This window comes from Coregonus lavaretus, assembly GCF_964263955.1.
Source record: "Coregonus lavaretus genome assembly, chromosome: 28".
Taxonomy (NCBI): Eukaryota; Metazoa; Chordata; class Actinopteri; order Salmoniformes; family Salmonidae; genus Coregonus; species Coregonus lavaretus.
This window is the reverse complement of record NC_140015.1, coordinates 1,111,777-1,137,580: the sequence shown is the minus strand read 5'-3', so window position 1 is coordinate 1,137,580 and position 25,804 is coordinate 1,111,777. Positions and strand designations below refer to the sequence as shown.

The window sequence follows — 25,804 nt, the reverse complement described above, 5'->3', positions numbered from 1 at the left end:
GGATTGTGTCAAGGCACAGATCTGGGGAAGGGTACCAAAAACTGTCTGCAGCATTGAGGGTCCCCAAGACCACAGTGGCCTACATCGTTCTTAAATGGAAGAAGTTTGGAACCACCAAGACTCTTCCTAGAGCTGGCCGCCCGGCCAAACTGAGCAATTGGGGGAGAAGGGTCTTGGTCAGGGAGGTGACCAAGAACCCGATGGTCACTCAGACAGAGCTCCAGAGTTCCTCTGTGGAGATGGGAGAACCTTCCAGAAGGACAACCATCTCTGCAGCACTCCACCAATCAGGCCTTTATGCTAGAGTGGCCAGACGGAAGCCACTCTTCAATAAAACGCACATGACAGCCAGCTTTGAGTTTGCCAAAAGGCACCTAAAGACTCTCAGACCATGAGAAACAAGATTCTCTGTTCTGATGAAACCAAGATTGAACTATTTGGCCTCAATGCCAAGTGTCACGTCTGGAGGAAACCTGGCACCATCCCTACAGTGAAGCTTGGTGGTGGCAGCATCATGCTATGGATATGTTTTTCAGCGGCAGGGACTGGGAGACTAGTCAGGATCGAGGGAAATATGAACGGAGTAAAGTACAGAGATCCTTGATGAAAACCTGCTCCAGAGCGCGCAGGACCTCAGACTGGGGCGAAGGTTCACCTTCCAACAGGACAACGACCCTAAGCACACAGCCAGGACAACACAGGTGTGGCTTCGGGACAAGTCTCTGAATGTCCTTGAGTGGCCCAGCCAGAGCCCAAACCTGATCAAACATCTCTGGAGAGATCTGAAAATAGCTGTGCAGCGACGCTCCCCATCCAATCTAACAGGGCTTGAGAGGATCTGCAGAGAATTGGAGAAACTCCCCAAATACAGCTGTGCCAAGCGTTTAGCTGTAATCGCTGCCAAAAGGTACTTCAACAAAGTACTAAGTAAAGGGTCTGAATACTTATGTAAATGTAATATTTCCTGTTTTTATTTTTTATAAATTTGCGAACATTTCTTAAAACCTGTTTTTGCTTTGTCATTATGGGGTATTGTGTGTAGATTGATGAGGGGGAAAAAACAATTTAAATCAATTTTAGAATAAGGCTGTAATGTAACAAAATGTGGAAAAAGTCAAGGGGTCAGAATAATTTCCGAATGCACTGTATGTACATGACTCATGTCCTGACATTCTGGTTCTCTCAGAAACATGTTTCAATGGTTATGTCTCTGATAAAGACATCAAAATAAACGATAACGTATTTAGATGTGACAAATTACAGAAAGGGGGAGGAGTGGCCATATATAAAATCTAATTTCATGGCATCCCAATCTTTAAATATTTCTGTTCCCAAGAAATTTTAGCTCCTGGTCGTAGATGTGTCCATAAACCAGACTACACATTTATTTGTTGCTGGGATTTACCCCTTCACTTTTCCCACATTTTGTTAGGTTACAGCATTATTCTAAAATTGATTGTTCCCCCCCCCCCCTTCTTATCAAGCTACACACAATACCCCATAATGAGTATGTATGTGTGTATGTGTGTGTCTGTGCCTGTGTGTGTGTGTGTCTTCACAGTCCCTGCTGTTCCATAAGATGTTTTATCTGTTGTTTTTAATCTTTTTACTGCTTGCATGAGTTACTTGATGTGGAATAGAGTTCCATGTAGTCATGGCTCTATGTAGTACTGTGCGCCTCCCATAGTCTGTTCTGGACTTGGGGATTGTGAAGAGACCTCTGGTGGCATGTCTTGTGGGGTATGCATGGGTGTCCGAGCTGTGTGCTAGTAGTTTAAACAGACAGCTTGTGCATTCAGCATGTCAATACTTCTCACAAATACAAGTAGTGATGAAATCAATCTCTCCTCTACTTTGAGCCAGGAGAGATTGGCATGCATATTATTAATGTTAGCTCTCCGTGTACATTTAAGGGCCAGCCGTGCTGCCCTGTTCTGGGCCAATTGTAAAAGTCCCTCTTCGTGACACCTGACCACACAACTCGACAGTAGTCCAGGTGCAACAAAACTAGGGCCTGTAGGACCTGCATTGTTGATAGTGATGTTAAGAAAGCTGAGCAGCGCTTTATTATGGACAGACCCAGCTTAGCTACTGTGGCATCAATATGTTTTGACCAGGACAGTTTACAATCCAGGGTTACTCCAAGCAGTTTAGTCCCCTCAACTTGCTAAATTTCCACATTTAGTTGAGGTTTAGGCCTTAGTGAATGATTTGTCCCAAATACAATGCTTTTAGTTTTTTTAATATGTAGACTAACTTATTTCTTGCCACCCATTCTGAAACTGACTGCAGCTCTTTGTTAAGTGTTGCAGTGATTTCACTTGCTGAGGTAGCTGACGTGTATAGTGTTGAGTAATTAGCATATACAGACACAGGTTTTACTCAGAACCAGTGGCAGGGCATTAGAAAAGATTGAACAAAGTTAGGGGCCTAGACAGCTGCCCTGGGGAATGCCTAACTATCTGGATTATGTTGGAAAGCTTCCATTAACACTAGAACTGCCATAGGCCAATGGCCACTGATGTTTGATTTTGGAAATAAATAAAAAATATGCCCCAAAAAAAGCTGTCCTGCTCCTTCCCTGACTTTTCCTAAATGTTTGTATTTTACACTGCTCATCTGTCAGACTTTTGAAATACAAACAGAAAAGTATTGAGCCTTTTTAGCTGTTTTTCACACCTATTCCCAACTTAACCTGCCAAGACAATGTGCTGTAGGACGTTGGTACGCAGCCAGGTGCTAATTCTTCTCGCTCTCTCCTCATTGAATGCAAATGGCTGAATGGACGATAATTGTGCACCATACCACAATTTAATTTAAATAAGCCCAACAATGATAAAGTAGGGTGAAGAGGTTGATTTAATTTAGACAATAGTGTAATGATTAGTTTGTTATGCCTATTTATCAGCAGCAAATAATTTGACCGCGCATTGCAAATGCTGCAGAATTTAGATGAGTTGGAGTTGGATGGAGGATCGGATATTGAGCTTGAAATCGATGTTGCCGAGTCTTCATCTGATTGTGATGTTGACTTCGAGCCTCCACCTCCGATGCCTGAACATCGTCGCAGAAAAACCAGAACAGAGCCAACAGACGGTGATCCCAACTGCCAAGGTGAGACAGGAGTCTGGGAGGGATGTCACGGTTTGGGTAGAAAAGAGTGACGAGTTTATGTGAAATGCAGATGTTACAGAACAGAGTTCTGTTGCTCATGCGCACAGAAAAGGAAACCTCTTCCACACTCACTTTATGGAATTCAAAATTACAATGCTTGTCTTTCATAATTTGGTCAGTTATGCATTAATGTGTAGGTTCAGAATTTGTTGTTGGCATGTCATGCCTAAATGTGTTAATCTTGCCAATGAAAAAAATAATTAAAGTAGTTGCCAATATCAGTGGGTGGGTTTTGTGATGAATGAACCTGACTCAATGAATTATGGAGCAGTTTGCCTTTTTGCCCAAAATTTCATTTAAGGTGCTCTAAAGCTTTTTATTATCATTCTTAATATCATTTATTTGTTTCATAGTACAATTTCTTCTTCTTTTGTTCAGTTTAGTCATATGATTTCTCAATCTACAGTACGTTTGCCAATCGGCTGTGCAGCCAGACTTATTTGCCATTCCTTTTGCCTCATCCCTCTCAACCATACAATCTTTCAGTTCCTCATCAATCCACAGGGATGTAACAGTGTATAGCAGTCCCGACCAAAAAAACAAACACATTTTTTACATGTATTTTTCCATTTATATACACATCCTACGTGTTTTAATCAAATAATCTATTTCCACTGAGCTTGTCTGATGATTTAAGCGCACTGTTTGATGATATAATAAAAGACTCACAAATGACTAGAGGGAGTACGACAGCAGTTGATTTGATTGGGCCGGGCTAAGACTTGCTGCTCTGTGTTAAAAAATATGCCAGCGAGTGACTGACTAGCACCCGTTGTCTCTCTCCTCCCTGCTGCAGCGACCACCACAGAACATCAACAGTGTTTATCGCGCTGTCCATGTTGCTGAAGCTGCAACATAATTGCAGCCTTCTGACTGAAAGTTACTGTTACCGAAATCCCTCATTTGTTTAGAAAAAACATTCCCTATTCCCTCAACCCTTGATCTCTTTATGTGACATGTATACAATTGCATGCACGTGACCAATTGGGCCTGACCTATAGCATATCATAATCGCATCATAAATGGATTATAACAAACTCCGACCATCTTAACGCGTGACAGCAAAATCTGCGCCAAACAGATAAACAACGTAAACACTAAAGAAATTATAAGCGTACCAGAGAATGTAAACTTTTTTTGTGTTACAGCAAAGACTAAAAACAGCCGCATTCATTCGTGAATGCAATTTCCGAAATGGAACGGTGTATTCATTGTTTACACTAATTATTCAAAGGTCGCTTTGTTATTTCATTTAAAAACTAAAATGCATTTCAATTCATGAATACAAATGAATGACTCGTATGCTATGTGATGAGATGAACGAATGAATGATTGTTTGATTGATTGATACAGTAGCCTATATAACTAATTAAATATAGGCCTAAGTAAGTTACGGCATTACTGAACAGGATGCGCTCTTAGGCCTACACCTCGATGGTGGTTATACAAGGCTGCTATATACTAAGCCTACTAATTATAATAACCGTTATTATAATAATGATCATCATAATAATAATAATAACAATAAGGAGATCAAGAAAAAGGAGGGTTATAATTATAAATATTTCGAACAATTTGGAACAGTATTAAACACTAAATAAATTACAAATAATATCAAAGGCTGTTCTAACGAAAAAAAAGTGTAAAGCCTTTATTACAGCATAGCAAAGATGAAAAACAGCTGAATTTGTGAAATTGTTTATCCGACGTGGTTGCGTGAGGCTTGGTACTCACGGAATCAGTAGGCTATTAAACAAACACTCAAAACAGGCAATAGAAGTGGGATCCTTATTTCTGTAGATACAGTGACTTCAGAAAGTATTCAGATCCCTATACTTTTTCGTTAGGTTACAGCATTATTCAAAAATTGATAAATTAGTTTTTTCCCCCCTCAATCTCCACACAATACCCCATAATGATAAAGCAAAAAGTTTAATTTTTGCTAATAATAAAAAAAAAAAGATCACTGAAATATCACATTTACATAAGTATTCAGACCCTTTACTCAGTACTTTGTTGTAGCACCTTTGGCAGAGATTACAGCCTCGAGTCTTCTTGAGTATGACGCTACAAGCTTGGCACCCCTGTATTTGGAGTTTCTCTCATTCTTCTCTGCAGATCCTCTCAAGCTCTGTCAGGTTGGATGAAGAACGTTGCTGCACAGCTATTTTCAGGTCTCTCCAGAGATGTTCGATCGGGTTCAAGTCCAGGCTCTGGCTGAGCCACTCAAGGACATTCAGGGACTTGTCCCGAAGCCACTCCTGCGTTGTCTTGGCTGTGTGCGTAGGGTCGTTGTCCTGTCGGAAGGTGAAACTTCGCCCTAGTCTGAGGTCCTGAGCGTTCTGGAGCAGGTTTTCATCAAGGATCTCTGTACTTTGCTCCGTTCATCTTTGCCTCAATCCTGACTAGTCTCCCAGTCCCTGCCGCTGAAAAACATCCCCACAGAATGATGCTGCCACCACTATGCTTCACCGTAGGGATGGCGCCAGGTTTCCTCCAGATTGAACTCTTTGGCCTGAATGCCAAGCGTTACATCTTGGTTTCATCAGACCAGACAAACTTTTTTGGTGCCTCAACACAATCCTGTCTTTGAGCTCTAAGGACAATTTATTCGAGCTCATGGCTTGGTTTTTGCTCTGACATGCACTGTCAACTGTGGGACCTTATATAGACAGGTGTGTGCCTTTCCAAATCATGTCCAATCAATTGAATTTACCACAGGTGGACTCCAATCAAGTTGTAGAAACATCAAGGATGATCAATGGAAACAGGATGCACCTGAGCTCAATTTCGAGTCTCATAGCAAAGGGTCTGAATACTTATGTAAATAAGGTATCCCTTTTTTATTTTCATACATTTGCAAACATTTCTAAAAACCAGTTTTCGCATTGTCATTATGGGGTATTGTGTGTAGATTGATGAGAATTATTTATTTTATCAATTTTATATTAAGGCTGTAATGTAAAAAGTGTGGAAAAAGAGAAGGGGTCTGAATACTTTGCATAGCCCAACGTTTGTATTTTTAATACATTCTAAGGCTGCATGATGCAACTAATGATGATATGAAAAAAGTTGCATGAAAGGCATGAGCTCTGCTTTATTTGCACAGGCTGCACATATTTCACCAGTCTCTCATTCACAAATTTGACAAGCACTTGATAATGCCTTGAATTTCCCGGTGGCATCCCCTTTGTGTGGCCGTAATGCCCCCTAAAAAAATACATGCCCTTTGCGGTCAGTGGCCGTTGTGCCCTTGGGCTGAATATAATAATAATAATAATAATAATAATAATAATAATAATAATAATAATAATAATAATTATTATTATTATTATTATTATTCACTTCTCCCGGCTGTGTGCTCCGAAGCACCTCTCACTCATATGGCTCTCTCAGATAGCTATATTCTTATTAGTGAATGCCGTCACGTGATCAGGTCTTTCTCCAAGGCTACAAGTGAAGACACCTGGTACGCAACTATGTGCGTCCTTATCCAATTCCGAGGCACAGATTGTAGATATTGGAAGAACTGTTGACATTTACTTTGTCAGTCAACAAGATGAGTAGTTCTAACGAACAGCAAAAACACTAGCCCATCAACTTTTGTACTATGGGGGAATAGTAGATTGACATAGGCAGCCTATAGAAAGCTGATGGGATCCTCTATTTATAGAGGCCATCACTCACTGTTTTCTCACGCAGTTGCATAGCCTATAGAAATGTTGTGCAACATGAGCACATGGGCTCTCATGACGTGTTTGATTATATGTTTTATCACATTTGCATTGATGTCAGAGTGATTAGAGGGACAATAGAGTGCTGAGTACCAGAGTGCAAGTTTGGTAGGCTACTAATGACCATCATCAGAGCTTGGAGAAGACTAATTACCGTGACTGAACAGTCACATGGAATTTGACTGCCGTCATGACTCGTGACCACCAGTGTGATACGGTCACCGTAACAGCCCTATTTGCACCCATTCCAGCAAAAAGTTAGTACCCCGCTTTATATAAGCAAACCAAAGCCAAAGTTTTCAATGATTTGGCCAATGCACCCTGTGTTGCGCTTACTTAACAGTGACAGCCCATCAAATTACCCCGGAGTGCTACACTTTACCGTGCTACAGACCCTGGCACTGAACTGAAAGAGGCAGTGTCATGGTGCGTTTGTAACCAAGTGAGAATTTACCACATACGACTGGGGAAGAATCCACTGGAACGGCCCTCAAACTAGTAATTACTGGTGGGAAACTCACCTATCATCCTGAGCACCCACTTTTATTTTAATTTTTTTTATTTAACCTCTATTTAACCAGGTAAGCCAGTTGAGAACAAGTTCTCATTTACAACTGCGACCTGGCCAAGATAAAGCAAAACAGTGCGATAAAAACAACAACACAGAGTTACATATGGGGTAAAACAAAACATAAAGTCAAAAAGATACAACAGAAAATATATATACAGTGTGCGCAAATGTAGCAAGTTATGGAGGTAAGGCAATAAATAGGCTATAGTGCAAAATAATTACAATTAGTATCAACACTGGAATGCTAGATGTGCAAGAGATTATGTGCAAATAGAGATACTGGCGTGCAAAAGAGCAAAATAAATAACAATATAGGGATGAGGTAGTTGGGTGGGCTAATTTCAGATGGGCTGTGTACAGGTGCAGTGATCGGTAAGGTGCTCTGACAACTGATGCTTAAAGTTAGTGAGGGAGATAAGAGTCTCCAGCTTCAGAGATTTTTGCAATTCGTTCCAGTCATTGGCAGCAGAGAACTGGAAGGAATGGCGGCCAAAGGAGGTGTTGGCTTTTGGGATGACCAGTGAGATATACCTGCTGGAGCGCAGACTACGGGTGGGTGCTGCTATGGTGACCAATGAGCTAAGAGAAGGCGGGGATTTGCCTAGCAATGATTTATAGATGGCCTGGAGCCAGTGGGTTTGACGACGAACATGTAGTGAGGACCAGCCAACAAGAGCGTACAGGTCACAGTGGTGGGTAGTGTATGGGGCTTTGGAGACAAAACGGATGGCACTGTGATAGACTACATCCAATTTGCTGAGTAGAGTGTTGGAGGCTATTTTGTAAATGACATCGCCGAAGTCAAGGATCAGTAGGATAGTCAGTTTTACGAGGGCATGTTTGGCAGCATGAGTGAAGGAGGCTTTGTTGCGAAATAGGAAGCCGATTCTAGATTTAACTTTGGATTGGAGATTCTTAATGTGAGTCTGGAAGGAGAGTTTACAGTCTAACCAGACACCTAGGTATTTGTAGTTGTCCACATACTCTAGGTCAGTAGTTGTCCACATACTCTAGGTCATACCCGTCGAGAGTAGTGATTCTAGTCGGGTGGGCGGGTGCCAGCAGCGTTCGATTGAAGAGCATGCATTTAGTTTTACTAGTGTTTAAGAGCAGTTGGAGGCTACTGAAGGAGTGTTGTATGGCATTGAAGCTCGTTTGGAGGTTTGTTAACACAGTGTCCAATGAAGGGCCAGATGTATACAAAATGGTGTCGTCTGCGTAGAGGTGGATCTGAGATTTACCAGCAGCAAGAGCGACATCATTGATATACACGGAGAAAAGAGTCGGCCCAAGAATTGAACCCTGTGGCACCCCCATAGAGACTGCCATAGGTCCAGACAACAGGCCCTCCGATTTGACACATTGAACTCACTTCTCCCAGTTGGTGACCTCTGACGTCACCTACTAAGGAAATGGCCTCTAACAGTATTGTCGACAGTTCAATGTAACAAAACATTATTTATTAAAAGCAATCTATTGTGTTTTTTTAACTCTATAATTTGTTTACAAGCATGATGGCTGTACATGTAGTTTATGGTTGACACAGCTTGTTGGCCATTATCCAATCGGTGTTTCTCACAAGTTTAAATCAAATAATGCATCCAACTGGTATTTACGACTTTACAACTGGTCAATTCCCACCTCCCACATGGTAACAAACGCAGCAGAGTGGAACTTCAGAAGCCCAATTAGGGCTGTTGCAGTCATGAAATTTTGTCAGCCGGTGATTGTCAAGCAAATAACTGCCGGTCTCACAGTAATTGACCAGTAAATAACAAACACATTTAGCATCTCCTGCCTTCCACGCATAGCCTACAAGCCACTGATGCAGACCTTTGGAACATCTACATTTTAAAAAGTCTAATAAATCCATGTAATATAGCCTACACCATCACAATAAATACATGATCTATTTTAGACAGGTCTAAACAAACTTGATATGAAGAAAATGTAGTCTATTTCAGAAGAACAGAATAGCATACTCAGAGTTGTCCTTATGTTAGGCCCTGATCTGGCTATGCCATATTGCTGTGGGCTACACTTGTTAATTTAGCAGACAAGATTTGCTAAGAATTTCGTGGCATTATTTTATAGTATGACTAATACAATTGAACATAGCTGAATAAAATAGAAAGGATATTTTCTCCAAAATGATGAGGGAGTGAGCACATGCAGCTATTCTGTGTTGAGTGGTTAACAAAGAAACAGGTCCTCCTATATGCTTAATTTAGAGTTATGTAACTTTAGTTGTGATACAAATGTTGGGCTATATGTTTAGATTTCTAATTAATTCTAAGGCTGCATGATGCGACTAATGATGATTTGAAAAAAGTTGCATGAAAAGGCATGAGCTCTGCTTTGTTTTTTGCAGTAGACATTGAATATCCCTTTAAGCATGATGAAGTTATTACACTTTGGATGGTATCACTACACCCAGTCACCACAAAGATACAGGCATCCTTCCTAACCCAGTTGCCGGACAGGAAGGTAAACGCTCAGGGATTTCCCATGAGGCCAATGGTGACTTAAACAGGTCCAGAGTTTAATGGCTGTGATAGGAGAAAACTGAGGATGGATCAACAACATTGTAGTTCCTCCACAATACTAACCTAAATTACAGAGTGAAAAGAAGGAAGCCTGTACAGAATATTAAAATATTCCAAAACATGCATCCTGTTTTGGCACCAAAGTAAAACTGCAAAAAAGGTGGCAAAGAAATTAACTTTATGTCCTGAATACAAAGCATTATGTTTAGGGCTAATCCAATACATCACTGAGTACCACTCTTCATATTTTCAAGAATGGTGGTGGCTGCATCATGTTATGGGTATGCTTGTCATCGGCAAGGGAATTCTTTAAGTTAAAAATAAAAAAATAAACGAAATAGAGCTAAGCACAGGCAAAATCCTAGAGGAATACTTGGTTCAGTCTGCTTTCCAACAGAGACTGGGAAAGAAATTCACCTTTCAGCAGGACAATTAACTAAAAACAAGGCCAAATATACGCTGGAGTTGCTTTCCAAGATGACATTGAATGTCCCTGAGTGTCAGAGTTACAGTTAAATCTGCTTGAAAATATATGGCAAGACTTGAAATTGGCTGTCTAGCAATGATCAACAACTGATGACAGAATTTGAATCATTTTAAAAAGAATAATGGGCAAATATTGTACAATCCAGGTGTGCAAAACTCTTAGAGACTTACCCAGAAAGACTCATAGCTGTAATCGTTGCCAAAGGTCATTCTAACATGTATTGACTCATAGGGTTGAATAATCAAGATATATGTTTTATTTTCCTTAATTTTAAAATAATGTTAGAATTCTTCTTCTACTTTGACATTAGAGTATTTTATGTAGATCGTTGACAACTAATGACAATTAAATCCAATCCTAAAGGAAAACCTGGTTCAGTCTGCTTTCCAACAGACACTGGGAGACAAATTCACCTCTCAGCAGGACAATAACAATCCAGGTGTGCAACGCTCTTAGAGACTTACCCCTTAAAGACTCACAGCTATAATCGCTGCCAACAGTGATTCTAACATGTATTGACTCAGGGGTGTGAATACTTAAGTAAATTACATATTTGTGTTTTCATCAATTAGCTAATGTCTAATACATGTTTTCACTTTGTCATTATGGGGTATTGTGTGTAACAACAAAATGTGGAATAAGTCAAGGGGTATTCATATTTTCTGAAGGCACTGTATTCTGTAATTGTATCTATGATTGTTTGATATACATTCAGGCCTTTTTTAAATAAATTGTTGATATCTGTAAATTGACCAATGATATTGTGCCATAGCCGGCCATGATTACAAACACCTGCGTGTGTCCATTGGAAAGAAAGATATACAGTACCAGTCAAAAATGTGGACACAAACTCATTCCAGGGTTTTTCTTTATTTTTAATATTTTCTACATTGTAGAATAATAGTGAAGACATCAAAACTATGAAATAACACATATGGAATCATGTAGTAACCAAAGAAAGTGTTAACAAATCAAAATATATTTTATATTTGAGATTCTTCAAAGTAGCAACCCTTTGCCTTGATGACAGCTTTGCACACTCTTGGCATTCTCTCAACCAGCTTCATGAGGTAGTCAGCTGGAATGCTTTTCAATTAACAGGTGTGCCTTGTTAAAAGTTAATTTGTGGAATTTCTTTCATTCTTAATGCGTTTGAGCCAATCAGTTGTGTTGTGACAAGGTAGGGGTGGTTTACAGAAGATAGCCCTATTTGGTAAAAGACCAAGTCCATATTATGGCAAGAATAGCTCAAATAAGCAAAGAGAAACAACAGTCATTCATTACTTTAAGACATGAAGGTTAGTCAATGTGGAACATTTCAAGAACTTTGAAAGTCTCTTCAAGTGCAGTTGCAAAAACCATCAAGTGCTATGATGAAACTGGCTCTCATGAGGACCGCACAGGAAAGGAAGACCCAGAGTTACCTCTGCTGCAGAGGATAAGTTCATTAGAGTTAACAGCCTCAGAAATTGCAGCCCAAATAAACTCACAGAGTTCAAGTAACAGACATCTCAACGTCAACTGTTCAGAGGAGACTACGTGAATCAGGCCTTCATGGTCGAATTGCTGCAAAGAAACCACTACTAAAGGACACCAATAATAAGAAGAGACTTGCTTGGGCCAAGAAACAAGATCAACGGACTTTAGACAGGTGGAAATCTGTCCTTTGGTCTGATGAGTCCAAATTTGAGATTTCTGGTTCCAACCGCTGTGTCTTTGTGAGACGCAGAGTAGGTGAACGAATGGAGGTGGTGGTGTGATGGTGTGGGGGTGCTTTGCTGGTGATCCTGTGTGATTTATTTAGAATTCAAGGTAAACTTAACCAGCATGGCTACCACAGCATTCTGCAGCGATACGCCATCCCATCTGGTTTGCGCTTAGTGGGACTATCATTTGTTTCTCAACAGGACAGTGACCCAACATACCTCCAGGCTGTGTAAGGGCTATTTGACCAAGAAGAAGAGTGCTGCATCAGATGACCTGGCCTCCACAATCACCCGACCTCAACCCAATGGAGATGGTTTGGGATGAGTTGGACCGCAGAGTGAAGGAAAAGCAGCCAACAAGTGCTCAGCATATGTGGGACCTCCTTCAAGACTGTTGGAAAAGCATTCCAGGTGAAGCTGGTTAAGAGAATGCCAAGTGTGCAAAGCTGTCACCAAGGCAAAGGGTGGCTACTTTGAAGAATATAAAATATATTTTTTGTTTAACACTTTTTTGGTTACTACATGATTCCAGATGTGTTATTTAGTAGTAAAAAATAAAGAAAAACCCTTGAATGAGTAGGTGTGTCCAAACTTTTGACTGGTACCCCGCAGTGTTTAACAACCCTGCATCGGAGCTACTAGAAGCTACTACTACTGTGAAGCTTTTCTTTTTAAAGAAAAGAAAACAAAACAGGTAACACTGGGTGATTAACACTGCAGCTGATGATTTCACTGTATATGTTTTGTGATCAGGGGCCTGGGTTCAAATATTATTTGTTTTTTTTAAATACTTTGAGCTGTGTTTGATTGAGCTTGCCTGGTACAAATGGGATAGCTAAAAAAGTGAAAACCTTGTCCAGCAGAGCAGGCACCACTCCAGGCAGGCTCAATCAAACGCTGAATGTATGTGAAAGAAAACAAATACTTAATGAACCCAGGTCTGTTTGTGATAAGGATTATCTGATGGATTATATGGTTTTACCAGTGTAGGAGAGACCCCAGCTGTCGTCATCCTTCCCCAACAGGCTGCAGAAGGTATGTCTGTACTTATCTAGGTTCACGTCACAGGTTCCGATGCCTACCATCTACACAACATCAACATAGAAGAGTCATTCAACATGTTCACCTTAAATCACATAACATCAAAATAGAACCGTCATCAACATGCTCACCAACACACAACATGCAAAAGGTTCACAAAATAAGCTTTAGGAAAGAGAAACCACTAAACTTCCTAAGGTTTTACAAGCCTAAGCCCCAACCCACAGCAGTGGAGGCTGGTGAAGAGAGAAATCAGAAGACAGGCTCATAGTAATGGCTGGAATGGAATGAATGAAAACCGTTCCATTCATTCCATTACAATGTGCCCGTCCGCCGATTTAAGGTGACACCAGCCTCCACTGATCCTCACAATCCTGTCTCCTGAGTAATGATGGGCGGCGCCTCACCATATCTGTCCCGTACACTGGTGATGTCATCTTGATCTCCCAGAAGTGCTGTCCATCTGCCAGCTCCTTGGAGCCTCTGATGGCTGCTGTGCCGCAGCTGTACTCCGTGTGGAAGTTGACTTTGCGGTTGTCGCAGGTCATCAACGTGGCCGTGGAGCGGTTACTGTCGTCCCACACCCAGTCGAAGTCTGCAATGTCAAGACGTCAGTGGATCCAATGACAGTTGACTTCCAACATTTCAGACACTTAGATATTTTAATAAGCAAATAATGGTGAGTTTCACTTTGGGAACAGAAAAAAACCCTCAGAAACAGTGTGAAATACCTGAAATACCTGGAGGGACTACCTGAACTTGACCAAAAACAAAACACTAATTTTCCACTTCAAAACATTTTGCTACAGCGTGCCCTTCTGAACACAACCCTGGTTTCCCCACCCTGGCCCTCCCGTCCTCACCCTGGTCTTCCTCTCCACAGTGGCAGTCTTTGATGCGGTGGAAGCCCTGGAGACGTGGGTTGTAGCTGGGCTCGGCCTGGGAGTCGCAGGTGCAGTACGACTCTCCGGTAACGGGCACGGCACTGGGGACCGGTGGCACCACGGGCCGGTAGTCTGGCTCAGAGTCTGAGTCACTGTACTGCAGAGGCCACAAACACAATTTACAAACAGTACATAACAGTGCTCAAATATGTCAGCTGTGCTTGACTCCGCTTTTCTGGCACAATGGAACCCTCTACGTCACAGGTGTCAAAACTCATTCCATGGGAGGCCAATTGTCTGCGGATTTTCACTCCTCCCTTGTACTTGATTGATCAACTAGCCTTATGTCACTGATTAGTTAGGAACTCCCCTCACCTGGTTGTCTAGGTCTTAAATTGGACACAAATTGAAAGGAAATAACAAAAACCAGAAGTCAATCTGCCCTTCATGGAATGAGTTTGACACCCCTGGTCTACGTCCGTCACAAACGGACCCTATTTTAAAAAATATATATATTTATTGAATATTTAAAACAATATACTTGCAGTGAAGCCACTCAACAACCACATCACATTAGTCATCTAACAGACGCCCATCCAGAAGCAACCAGGGTCAACGCCCTGCTCAAGGGCACGTCGACAGATCTCCAACAAGGTCAAAAACGGGGACCCGAACCAGCGATCCATCAGCCACCGGCCCAAGCTCCCAACCGCCAAGCCACCAGCCCTCCAAGATCCCCCTCACAGTTCCCCAAGAGCTGCCCCTCAACCATCCGAGACCAATGTAGATCAATGTTATACATTTTCAGCCATTCCTGAACCTGAGACCAGAAACAGGCTACCTGAGGGCATTACCAAAATAAATGGTCTATTGATTCTGTATCCTCACAACAAAATCTGCAGAGCTTCGATGATTGTATTTAATAATTTTAGCTGAAAAGCATGAAGTCTTGAACCTTGCGTCGTTTTATATATCAACTCATACACCCTGTACCATGGAATTGGTACATCAGAAATCTCTTCCCAACTATTTTGCAATCTGTATAGCACAGCTGTCAACATCCTGGTCCACAAATGAAACTGGTATACTTTCCTATTTATGCTATATTTATTCCTCCGCCAGTTTTGATCCTTTATATTGGGCAGACAGACCAGTTCCCTACCTTCTCCCACTGCCTCCTCCATTTTTGGGGTAATGCTGTAATCAGTTGGTTGTAATCTTGGATTGTGCAAACCTTCCCATACAATTCTGATAACTCCATGAAAGACATAACTACCATTCAAATTTACAATATCATTTAAAAACAAAATACCCTTTTCCAACATCTTTCCCGTAAATACAGGTATTTTATCAACCAGCACATTTGAGTTCAGCCATAATGTTTGTTCTCTCTTTTCAGGAGGATGAAATTGAAATTGTAGCCAGCTCTGCAATGCTTGTTTGAAAAAGAGAGATACAGTGCCTTGCAAAAGTATTCATCCCCCTTGGCGTTTTTCCTATTTTGTTGCATTACAACCTGTAATTTAAAATGATTTTTATTTGGATTTCATGTCATGGACATACACAAAATAGTCCAAATTGGTGAAGTGAAATGAAAAAATTAGTTGTTAAAAAACATTCTACAAAAATAAATAACGGAAAAGTGGTGCGTGCATATGTATTCACCCCCTTTGCTATGAAGCCCCTAAATAAGATCTGGTGCAACCAATTACAAAATATCATTTCCAATTAATCGAAAATGAGACATGGCAATCTGCACAAAGGCAAAAAGGCCATTTTTAAACAATGCATGAGCTTTCCTTAGTAATCTACTTGAGAACCATTTAGGGTTCAAGTAAAACTTTTGAATAAGTGATGCTTTGAGATGTTAAGGGCTTTTATATTTAATAATCTCAACCCACCCAATTCATATTCATTATATACAGTGGCTATTTTTCATACTGGCCCCCCGTGGGAATCGAACCCACAACCCTGGCGTTGCAAACGCCATGCTCTACCAACTGAGCTACATCCCTGCCGGCCATTCTCTCCCCTACCCTGGACGACGCTGGGCCAATTGTGCGCCGCCCCATGGGTCTCCCGGTCGCGGCCGGCTAGGACAGAGCCTGGATTCGAACCAGGATCTCTAGTGGCACAGCTAGCACTGCAATGCAGTGCCTTAGACCACTGCGCCACTCGGGAGGTCAAAGCAAAATATTTTTTGCTCATATGATTTGAAAAACGAATCATCAGGAGTAGGCAGTGCCATAAGTAAACTGAGATGACTAAGGAAATAAATCAGGGCAATTTTCCATAAATAGACAGGTATTTACCTCTCCATGGTTGCAGGACCTTTTCTATTTTTACAAGTGTTCTATTGAAATTCATTGTAGAGAGCTCATTTATATATTTTGTGATATGAATACCAAGTATGTCTACTTCACCATCAGCCCATTTTATAGGTAAACTGCAGGGTAATGTAAAAGTTGTATTTTTGAAAGATCCAATACGTAATATTGTACACTTCATCATAATTAGGTTTTAGTCCAGAGAGTCCAGAAACATTATCTAGATCTTCAATGAGACATTGCAGGGGTCTATCATGCAGACTTAATAAAACTTGAGTCGTTGGCATACATGGACACCTTTTTTTTAAGCCTTGGATTTCTAATCCTCTGTTGTTATTTGATCTGATTTTAATAGCTAGCGTTTCGATGGCCATAACAAATAGATATGGTGACAGCGGACACCCTTGTTTAACTCCTCTTGACAATTAAAAACTCAGAAGTAGCCGCTATTTACACCTGGGGTTACTATACATTACTTTTACCCATTTTATAAGAGAATCACCGAAATTGAAAAAATCCAATCATTTATAAATAAAATCCAGTCTTACTTTATCAAAGGCCTTTTCAAAATCCGCTATAAATACCAGGCCTGGCTTCTTAGATGTTTCATGATGTTCTATTATTTCTAGTAGTTGTTGTATATTATCTCCAATGTATCATCCATGTGAAAAACCTGTCTGATCAGTATGAACAATACCTGGTAAAACCTTTTTCATTCTGAGTGCTATGCATTTCGCTAGTATTTTTGCATCGCAACATTGAAGTGTAAGAGGCCTACAGTTTTTAAGATATAAAGATCCAGTCTATTTGCCATCTGGGTCTTGTTTTAATAATCGTGAAATCAGACCTTCCTGCTGAGTACCTGACAGACTACCATTCCAATAGGAGTAGTTAAAACAAGCAAACAATGGAGCTGTGAGTACATCAAAAAAGGCTTGATATACCTCTACCGGTATGCCATCAAGCCCTAGAGTTTTTCCACACTGAAAGGATTGAATAACCTCAAAAAGTTATTCCTCTAATTTGGCCTTCGCACTTATCTTTCTGTACATTTGTTGATTTTCCTTTTTTTATATTTATTTGGAAACAATTCCTTACTGTAATCGTCATTCAGTGGGTGAGGATGAGACGGAAAAGAGAACATCTGCTTAAAATATTTAGCTTTTAAAATATAATTTGGAGAATCATAGATGACTCCGTCTTCAGTAACAAGTTTCTGTAAATTCCTTTTATTAGCGTTCCTGTGTTGGAGATTCAGAAAGAAGTTGGTGCATTTTTCTCCATATTCCATCCAGTTTGCTTTCTTTTTGTAATAGATTACCTTAGATCGTTCTTGAATAAGTTCCTTCAGTTCTTTTTGTTTTTCCTCCAACTTTTTTTGTATCTCTGCAGTATCGTTTTTATTGCTATCTACCTGTACTAAACTCAGCAAAAAAAGAAACGTCCTCACTGTCAATTGCGTTTATTTTGTTTTATGTGTAAATATTTGTATGAACATAAGATTCAACAACTGAGACTTAAACTGATCAAGTTCCACAGAGATGTGACTAACATAAATTAAATAATGTATCCCTGAACAAAGGGGGGAGTCAAAATCAAAAGTAACAGTCAGTATCTGGTGTGGACACCAGCTGCATTAAGTACTGCAGTGCATCTCCTCCTCATGGACTGCACCAGATTTGCCAGTTCTTGCTGTGAGATGTTACCCCACACTTCCACCAAGGCACCTGCAAGTTCCCGTACATTTCTGGGGGGAATGGCCCTAGCCCTCACCCTCCGATCCAACAGGTCCCACATGTGCTCAATGGGATTGAGATCCGGGCTCTTCGCTGGCCATGGCAGAACACTGACATTCCTGTCTTGCAGGAAATCACGCACAGAACGAGCAGTATGGCTGGTGGCATTGTCATGCTGGAGGGTCATGTCAGGATGAGCCTGCAGGAAGGGTACCACATGAGGGAGGAGGATGTCTTCCCTGTAACACACAGCGTTGAGATTGCCTGCAATGACAACAAGCTCAGTTCGATGATGCTGTGACACACCGCCACAGACCATCCACCTCCAAAATCGATCCCGCTCCACAGTACAGGCCTCGGTGTAACGCTCATTCCTTCGACAATAAACGCGAATCCGACCATCACCCCTGGTGAGACAAAACCGCGACTCGTCAGTGAAGAGCACTTTTTGCCAGTCCTGTCTGGTCCAGCGACAGTGGGTTTGTGCCCATAGGCAACGTTGTTGCCGGTGATGTCTGGTAAGGACCTGCCTTACAACAGGCCTACAAACCCTCAGTCCAGCCTCGCTCAGCCTATTGCGGACAGTCTGAGCAATGATGGAGGGATTGTGCGTTCCTGGTGTAACTCTGGCAGTTGTTGTTGCCATCCTGTACCTGTCCTGCAGGTGTGATGTTCGGATGTACCGATCCTGTGCAGGTGTTGTTACACGTGGTCTGCCACTGCCAGGACGATCAGCTGTCCGTCCTGTCTCCCTGTAGCGCTGTCTTAGGCGTCTCACAGTACGGACATGGCAATTTATTGCCCTGGCCACATCTGCAGTCCTCATGCCTCCTTGCTGCATGCCTAAGGCACGTTCACGCAGATGAGCAGGGACCCTGGGCTTCTTTCTTTTGGTGTTTTTCCAGAGTCAGTAGAAAGGCCTCTTTAGTGTCCTAAGTTTTCATAACTGTGACGTTAATTGCCTACCGTCTGTAAGCTGTTAGTGTCTTAACGACCGTTCCAAAGGTGCATGTTCATTAATTGTTTATGGTTCATTGAACACGCATGGGAAACAGTGTTTAAACCCTTTACAATGAAGATCTGTGAAGTTATTTGGATTTTTACGAATTATCTTTGAAAGACAAGGTCCTGAAAAAGGGACGTTTCTTTTTTTGCTGAATTTATTAGCTCATGTATTTCCCTTGTTAGTCTTGTCTCTTTAGCCAGAAAGTGCTTTTTTAAATTATTGATGAATATTGAATTGAATGACCTCTGAAAGTACATTTAAAAAGGTATCCAAACAATAAGGGGATTTGCTGAACCTATATTGTACTGGAAAAATTCATTTATAAATTATTTTGTCTTAGTTAAAAATAAATTGTCTTCCAGTAAACTTTGATTACATTTCCAATATCCCCGTCCACGTGGACATTCTATAAAAGTTATGTGAAGGCCAATTAGATGTTGATCCGATCGCATTCTGTCTCCTATTAAAACGTTTTAAACATTTGATGCAAGAGAGAAAGAGACAAGAAAGTAGTCAAGATGACTAGCTTGATTAAGTCTCCTCCATGTACAGTGGGGAAAAAAAGTATTTAGTCAGCCACCAATTGTGCAAGTTCTCCCACTCAAAAAGATGAGAGAGGCCTGTAATTTTCATCATAGGTACACGTCAACTATGACAGACAAATTGAGAAAAAAAAATCCAGAAAATCATATTGTAGGATTTTTAATGAATTTATTTGCAAATTATGGTGGAAAATAAGTATTTGGTCACCTACAAACAAGCAAGATTTCTGGCTCTCACAGACCTGTAACTTCTTCTTTAAGAGGCTCCTCTGTCCTCCACTCGTTACCTGTATTAATGGCACCTGTTTGAACTTGTTATCAGTATAAAAGACACCTGTCCACAACCTCAAACAGTCACACTCCAAACTCCACTATGGCCAAGACCAAAGAGCTGTCAAAGGACACCAGAAACAAAATTGTAGACCTGCACCAGGCTGGGAAGACTGAATCTGCAATAGGTAAGCAGCTTGGTTTGAAGAAATCAACTGTGGGAGCAATTATTAGGAAATGGAAGACATACAAGACCACTGATAATCTCCCTCGATCTGGGGCTCCACGCAAGATCTCACCCCGTGGGGTCAAAATGATCACAAGAACGGTGAGCAAAAATTCCAGAACCACACGGGGGGACCTAGTGAATGACCTGCAGAGAGCTGGGACCAAAGTAACAAAGCCTACCATCAGTAACACACTACGCCGCCAGGGACTCAAATCCTGCAGTGCCAGACGTGTCCCCCTGCTTAAGCCAGTACATGTCCAGGCCCGTCTGAAGTTTGCTAGAGTGCATTTGGATGATCCAGAAGAGGATTGGGAGAATGTCATATGGTCAGATGAAACCAAAATAGAACTTTTTGGTAAAAACTCAACTCGTCGTGTTTGGAGGACAAAGAATGCTGAGTTGCATCCAAAGAACACCATACCTACTGTGAAGCATGGGGGTGGAAACATCATGCTTTGGGGCTGTTTTTCTGCAACGGGACCAGGACGACTGATCCGTGTAAAGGAAAGAATGAATGGGGCCATGTATCGTGAGATTTTGAGTGAAAACCTCCTTCCATCAGCAAGGGCATTGAAGATTAAACGTGACTGGGTCTTTCAGCATGACAATGATCCCAAACACACCGCCCGGGCAACGAAGGAGTGGCTTCGTAAGAAGCATTTCAAGGTCCTGGAGTGGCCTAGCCAGTCTCCAGATCTCAACCCCATAGAACATTTTTGGAGGGAGTTGAAAGTCTGTGTTGCCCAGCGACAGCCCCAAAACATCACTGCTCTAGAGGAGATCTGCATGGAGGAATGGGCCAAAATACCAGCAACAGTGTGTGAAAACCTTGTGAAGACTTACAGAAAACGTTTGACCTGTGTCATTGCCAACAAAGGGTATATAACAAAGTATTGAGAAACTTTTGTTATTGACCAAATACTTATTTTCCACCATAATCTGCAAATAAATTCATAAAAAATCCTACAATGTGATTTTCTGGAATTTTTTTCCTCATTTTGTCTGTCATAGTTGACGTGTACCTATGATGAAAATTACAGGCCTCTCTCATCTTTTTAAGTGGGAGAACTTGCACAATTGGTGGCTGACTAAATACTTTTTTCCCCCACTGTATATCTCACTACGACGGCGGTTTTTAGTCTCCAAATATCCACTATTTCTAATGTGTCCATAATATTTGTGATTTCCTTAAGGGCACGTTGATGATAGTTTGTAGAGTGATTCACTTTACGGTCCATTGAGGTACTGTGTTATAGTCTCCCACCATAACGATGTGATCATTTGTTGCCTGTAAATTCAATAAATTGGTATGAATATTTTCGAAGAAGTATGGATCATCCTGATTTGGACCATATAGATTAATGAGCCAAATCAGTTTTTCATCCACTTTCATATTCAAAAAGATCCACCTTCCTTGCGAATCATTCCTGACAATTTGCACATTCAGATCGAAATGTGTTAATTAATATCATCACACCTTTTGAGTTCCTTTGTCCATGACAGAAAATTATTTCACCACCCCATTCCTTTTTCCACACAACTTAATCTAAGGATGTAGAAATAGTTTCCTGTAAACAGTATACGTTACATTCCTTTTATTTTAACCACGTAATGACTGATTTTTTTAAATAATCTGCTAAACCGTTACAACTATAACTGGCTATACTTATTTCACCCCTTACCATAACTAGATATTATTCTCAGTCTAAATTGACCATAATTAGTGCTTGTAAAGTTACTGCCATAAGAGGTATTTTGACGGTCACTTTCCTATTTGCCTGTTAGCTAATGCTACAGATGTTAGAAAATTGAGTCAAGATATTGTGTGTAGTAAATCTGAGTACAGTGGGGAAAAAAAGTATTTAGTCAGCCACCAATTGTGCAAGTTCTCCCACTTAAAAAGATGAGGCCTGTAATTTTCATCATAGGTACACGTCAATTATGACAGACAAATTGAGATTTTTTTCCCCAGAAAATCACATTGTAGGATTTTTAATGAATTTATTTGCAAATTATGGTGGAAAATAAGTATTTGTTCACCTACAAACAAGCAAGATTTCTGGCTCTCACAGACCTGTAACTTCTTCTTTAAGAGGCTCCTCTGTCCTCCACTGGTTACCTGTATTAATGGCACCTGTTTGAACTTGTTATCAGTATAAAAGACACCTGTCCACAACCTCAAACAGTCACACTCCAAACTCCACTATGGCCAAGACCAAAAAGCTGTCAAAGGACACCAGAAACAAAATTGTAGACCTGCACCAGGCTGGGAAGACTGAATCTGCAATAGGTAAGCAGCTTGGTTTGAAGAAATCAACTGTGGGAGCAATTATTAGGAAATGGAAGACATACAAGACCACTGATAATCTCCCTCGATCCGGGGCTCCACGCAAGATCTCACCCCGTGGGGTCAAAATGATCACAAGAACGGTGAGCAAAAATCCCAGAACCACACGGGGGGACCTAGTGAATGACCTGCAGAGAGCTGGGACCAAAATAACAAAGCCTACCATCAGTAACACACTACGCCGCCAGGGACTCAAATCCTGCAGTGCCAGACGTGTCCCCCTGCTTAAGCCAGTACATGTCCAGGCCCGTCTGAAGTTTGCTAGAGTGCATTTGGATGATCCAGAAGAGGATTGGGAGAATGTCATATGGTCAGATGAAACCAAAATAGAACTTTTTGGTAAAAACTCAACTCGTCGTGTTTGGAGGACAAAGAATGCTGAGTTGCATCCAAAGAACACCATACCTACTGTGAAGCATGGGGGTGGAAACATCATGCTTTGGGGCTGTTTTTCTGCAAAGGGACCAGGACGACTGATCCGTGTAAAGGAAAGAATGAATGGGGCCATGTATTGTGAGATTTTGAGTGAAAACCTCCTTCCATCAGCAAGGGCATTGAAGATGAAACGTGGCTGGGTCTTTCAGCATGACAATGATCCCAAACACACCGCCCGGGCAACGAAGGAGTGGCTTCGTAAGAAGCATTTCAAGGTCCTGGAGTGGCCTAGCCAGTCTCCAGATCTCAACCCCATAGAAAATCTTTGGAGGGAGTTGAAAGTCCGTGTTGCCCAGCGACAGCCCCAAAACATCACTGCTCTAGAGGAGATCTGCATGTAGGAATGGGCCAAAATACCAGCAACAGTGTGTGAAAACCTTGTGAAGACTTACAGAAAACGTTTGACCTGTGTCATTGCCAAAAAAGGGTATATAAAAGTATTGAGAAACTTTTGTTATTGACCAAATACTTATTTTCCACCATCATTTGCAAATAAATTCATAAAAAATCCTATAATGTGATTTTCTGGAGAAAAAAAATCTCATTTTGTCTGTCATAGTTGACGTGTACCTATGATGAAAATTACAGGCCTCTCTCATCTTTTTAAGTAGGAGAACTTGCACAATTGGTGGCTGACTAAATACTTTCTTTCCCCACTGTAGGTTGATGTGTATGATATTGGATGTGATTTAGTGAGTGTGTATGATGTCTGGGTAAGAGTAAGACTATAATGTGTGATGTCCAAGTAAATAATAACCCAGACAATTTGCATGGTTGAGTGTCTGTGTGTGTAACATGAAGTGAGTATAGCCTTAATATTCAGGATGATAATCGTAATCCATATCGTATCACCATCATAGTTGCATCATAATTACCTTTAACATCATTTTCATAGAAAAATACATCCCAGCAGTTCCATAGCAATTGACGTTTCACATGATCATGAAAGAGACCTTGTATTACTTTAGAAACTGCGTCACTACAGTACAAATATATCCCGTACAATATGTTATTATTCCCCAATGTCCCTGTTCTGATATCTTCCCCTTGCTTGCTGTAAACATAAATAAACATGTAGACAAAGACATAGAAAAGACAGAAACAAAAAACGTTAAATTATAGAACAGTTCTCGACAATAGAGAGAGATCAAGTGTGGGGGGCTACGAACGCTTACCTGTAAGCGTTCGTAGCCCCACTCCTCACTCTCTGAGGACAGTACCAGCGCCCGGGAATCAGCGTCTCGCCGTATTCCACTCCACACGTAACGCCACGCCCGGCTGTTTCTGCTCCGCCTTGACATCGCAGCAGGACACCTGGGGGATGGAGGAGTCAGGAGAGTCAGGGTTGGATGGACAAAGGTTGCGTCCAAAATGACACCATATTCGGCACATTAATTTTAACCAGAGCCCTATGAGCTACAGACGTTGACATTTTTACAATGTAGGCAAATGTGATATACAGCGCATTTGGAAAGTATTCAGACCCCTTGACTTTTTCCACATTTTATTACATTACAGCCTTATTCTAAAATTGATTTACGTTTTTTCCCCCTCATCAATCTTTACCCCATAATGACAAAGCAATAAATAAAATAACTTCACATTTAAATAAGTATTCAGACCCTTTACTCAGTACTTTGTTGAAGCACCTTTGGCAGGAGCAGCTTCTAGACCGGAACCCTGGCCCCTTTGTCCATTCTCCCTTTCCTATATGGACAGGCCTACTGATTCCTAGCCCTTGATCATGAATTTCAGTTCCATTACATTACACTTAAGAGTCATTGGTACAGAAACCATTGTTTGCAATTACAGAGATCATACGTTTCCTGTAGGTCTTGACCAGGTTTGCACACACTGCAGCAGGGATTTTGGCCCACTCCTCCATACAGACCTTCTCCAGATCCTTCAGGTTTCGGGGCTGTCGCTGGGCAATACGGACTTTCAGCTCCCTCCAAAGATGTTCTATTGGGTTCAGGTCTGGAGACTGGCTAGGCCACTCCAGGACCTTGAGATGCTTCTTACGGAGCCACTCCTTAGTTGCCCTGGCTGTGTGTTTTGGGTCGTTGTCATGCTGGAAGACCCAGCCACGACCCATCTTCAATGCTCTTACTGAGGGGAAGGAGGTTGTTGGCCAAGATCTCGCGATACATGGCCCCATCCATCCTCCCCTCAATACGGTGCAGTCGTCCTGTCCCATTTGCAGAAAAGCATCCCCAAAGAATGATGTTTCCACCTCCATGCTTCACGGTTGGGATGGTGTTCTTGGGGTTGTACTCATCCTTCTTCTTCCTCCAAACACGGCGAGTGGAGTTTAGACCAAAAAGCTCTATTTTTGTCTCATCAGACCACATGACCTTCTCCCATTCCTCCTCTGGATCATCCAGATGGTCATTGGCAAACTTCAGACGGGCCTGGACATGCGCTGGCTTGAGCACGGGGGACCTTGTGTGCGCTGCAGGATTTTAATCCATGACGGCGTAGTGTGTTACTAATGGTTTTCTTTGAGACTGTGGTCCCAGCTCTCTTCAGGTCATTGACCAGGTCCTGCCGTGTAGTTCTGGGCTGATCCCTCACCTTCTTCATGATCATTGATGCCCCACGAGGTGAGATCTTGCATGGAGCCCCAGACCGAGGGTGATTGACCGTCATCTTGAACTTCTTCCATTTTCTAATAATTGCGCCAACAGTTGTTGCCTTCTCACCAAGCTGCTTGCCTATTGTCCTGTAGCCCATCCCAGCCTTGTGCAGGTCTACAATTTTATCCCTGAT

General features: G+C 41.5%; 1 protein-coding gene across 2 annotated transcripts in view; it reads right to left on the bottom strand.

The window, feature by feature from the left end:
- LOC311104221 (SPRY domain-containing SOCS box protein 3-like) overlaps positions 1 to 25,804 on the bottom strand; it is a 35,718-nt gene that overhangs the window by 6,780 nt on the left and 3,134 nt on the right. Inside the window, exons 2-5 of one of the 2 annotated variants that reach the window (XM_084145959.1) lie at positions 24,211 to 24,349; positions 14,123 to 14,300; positions 13,667 to 13,854; positions 13,201 to 13,303 (exon numbers count right to left, since the gene is read on the bottom strand). In XM_084145959.1, coding sequence (XP_084002085.1) covers positions 13,201 to 13,303; positions 13,667 to 13,854; positions 14,123 to 14,300; positions 24,211 to 24,336 — 595 coding nt within the window. In that variant the 5' untranslated portion in view covers positions 24,337 to 24,349. The remainder of the gene's footprint in view (positions 1 to 13,200; positions 13,304 to 13,666; positions 13,855 to 14,122; positions 14,301 to 24,210; positions 24,350 to 25,804) is intronic. The other variant, XM_084145960.1, reaches the window with a different exon arrangement.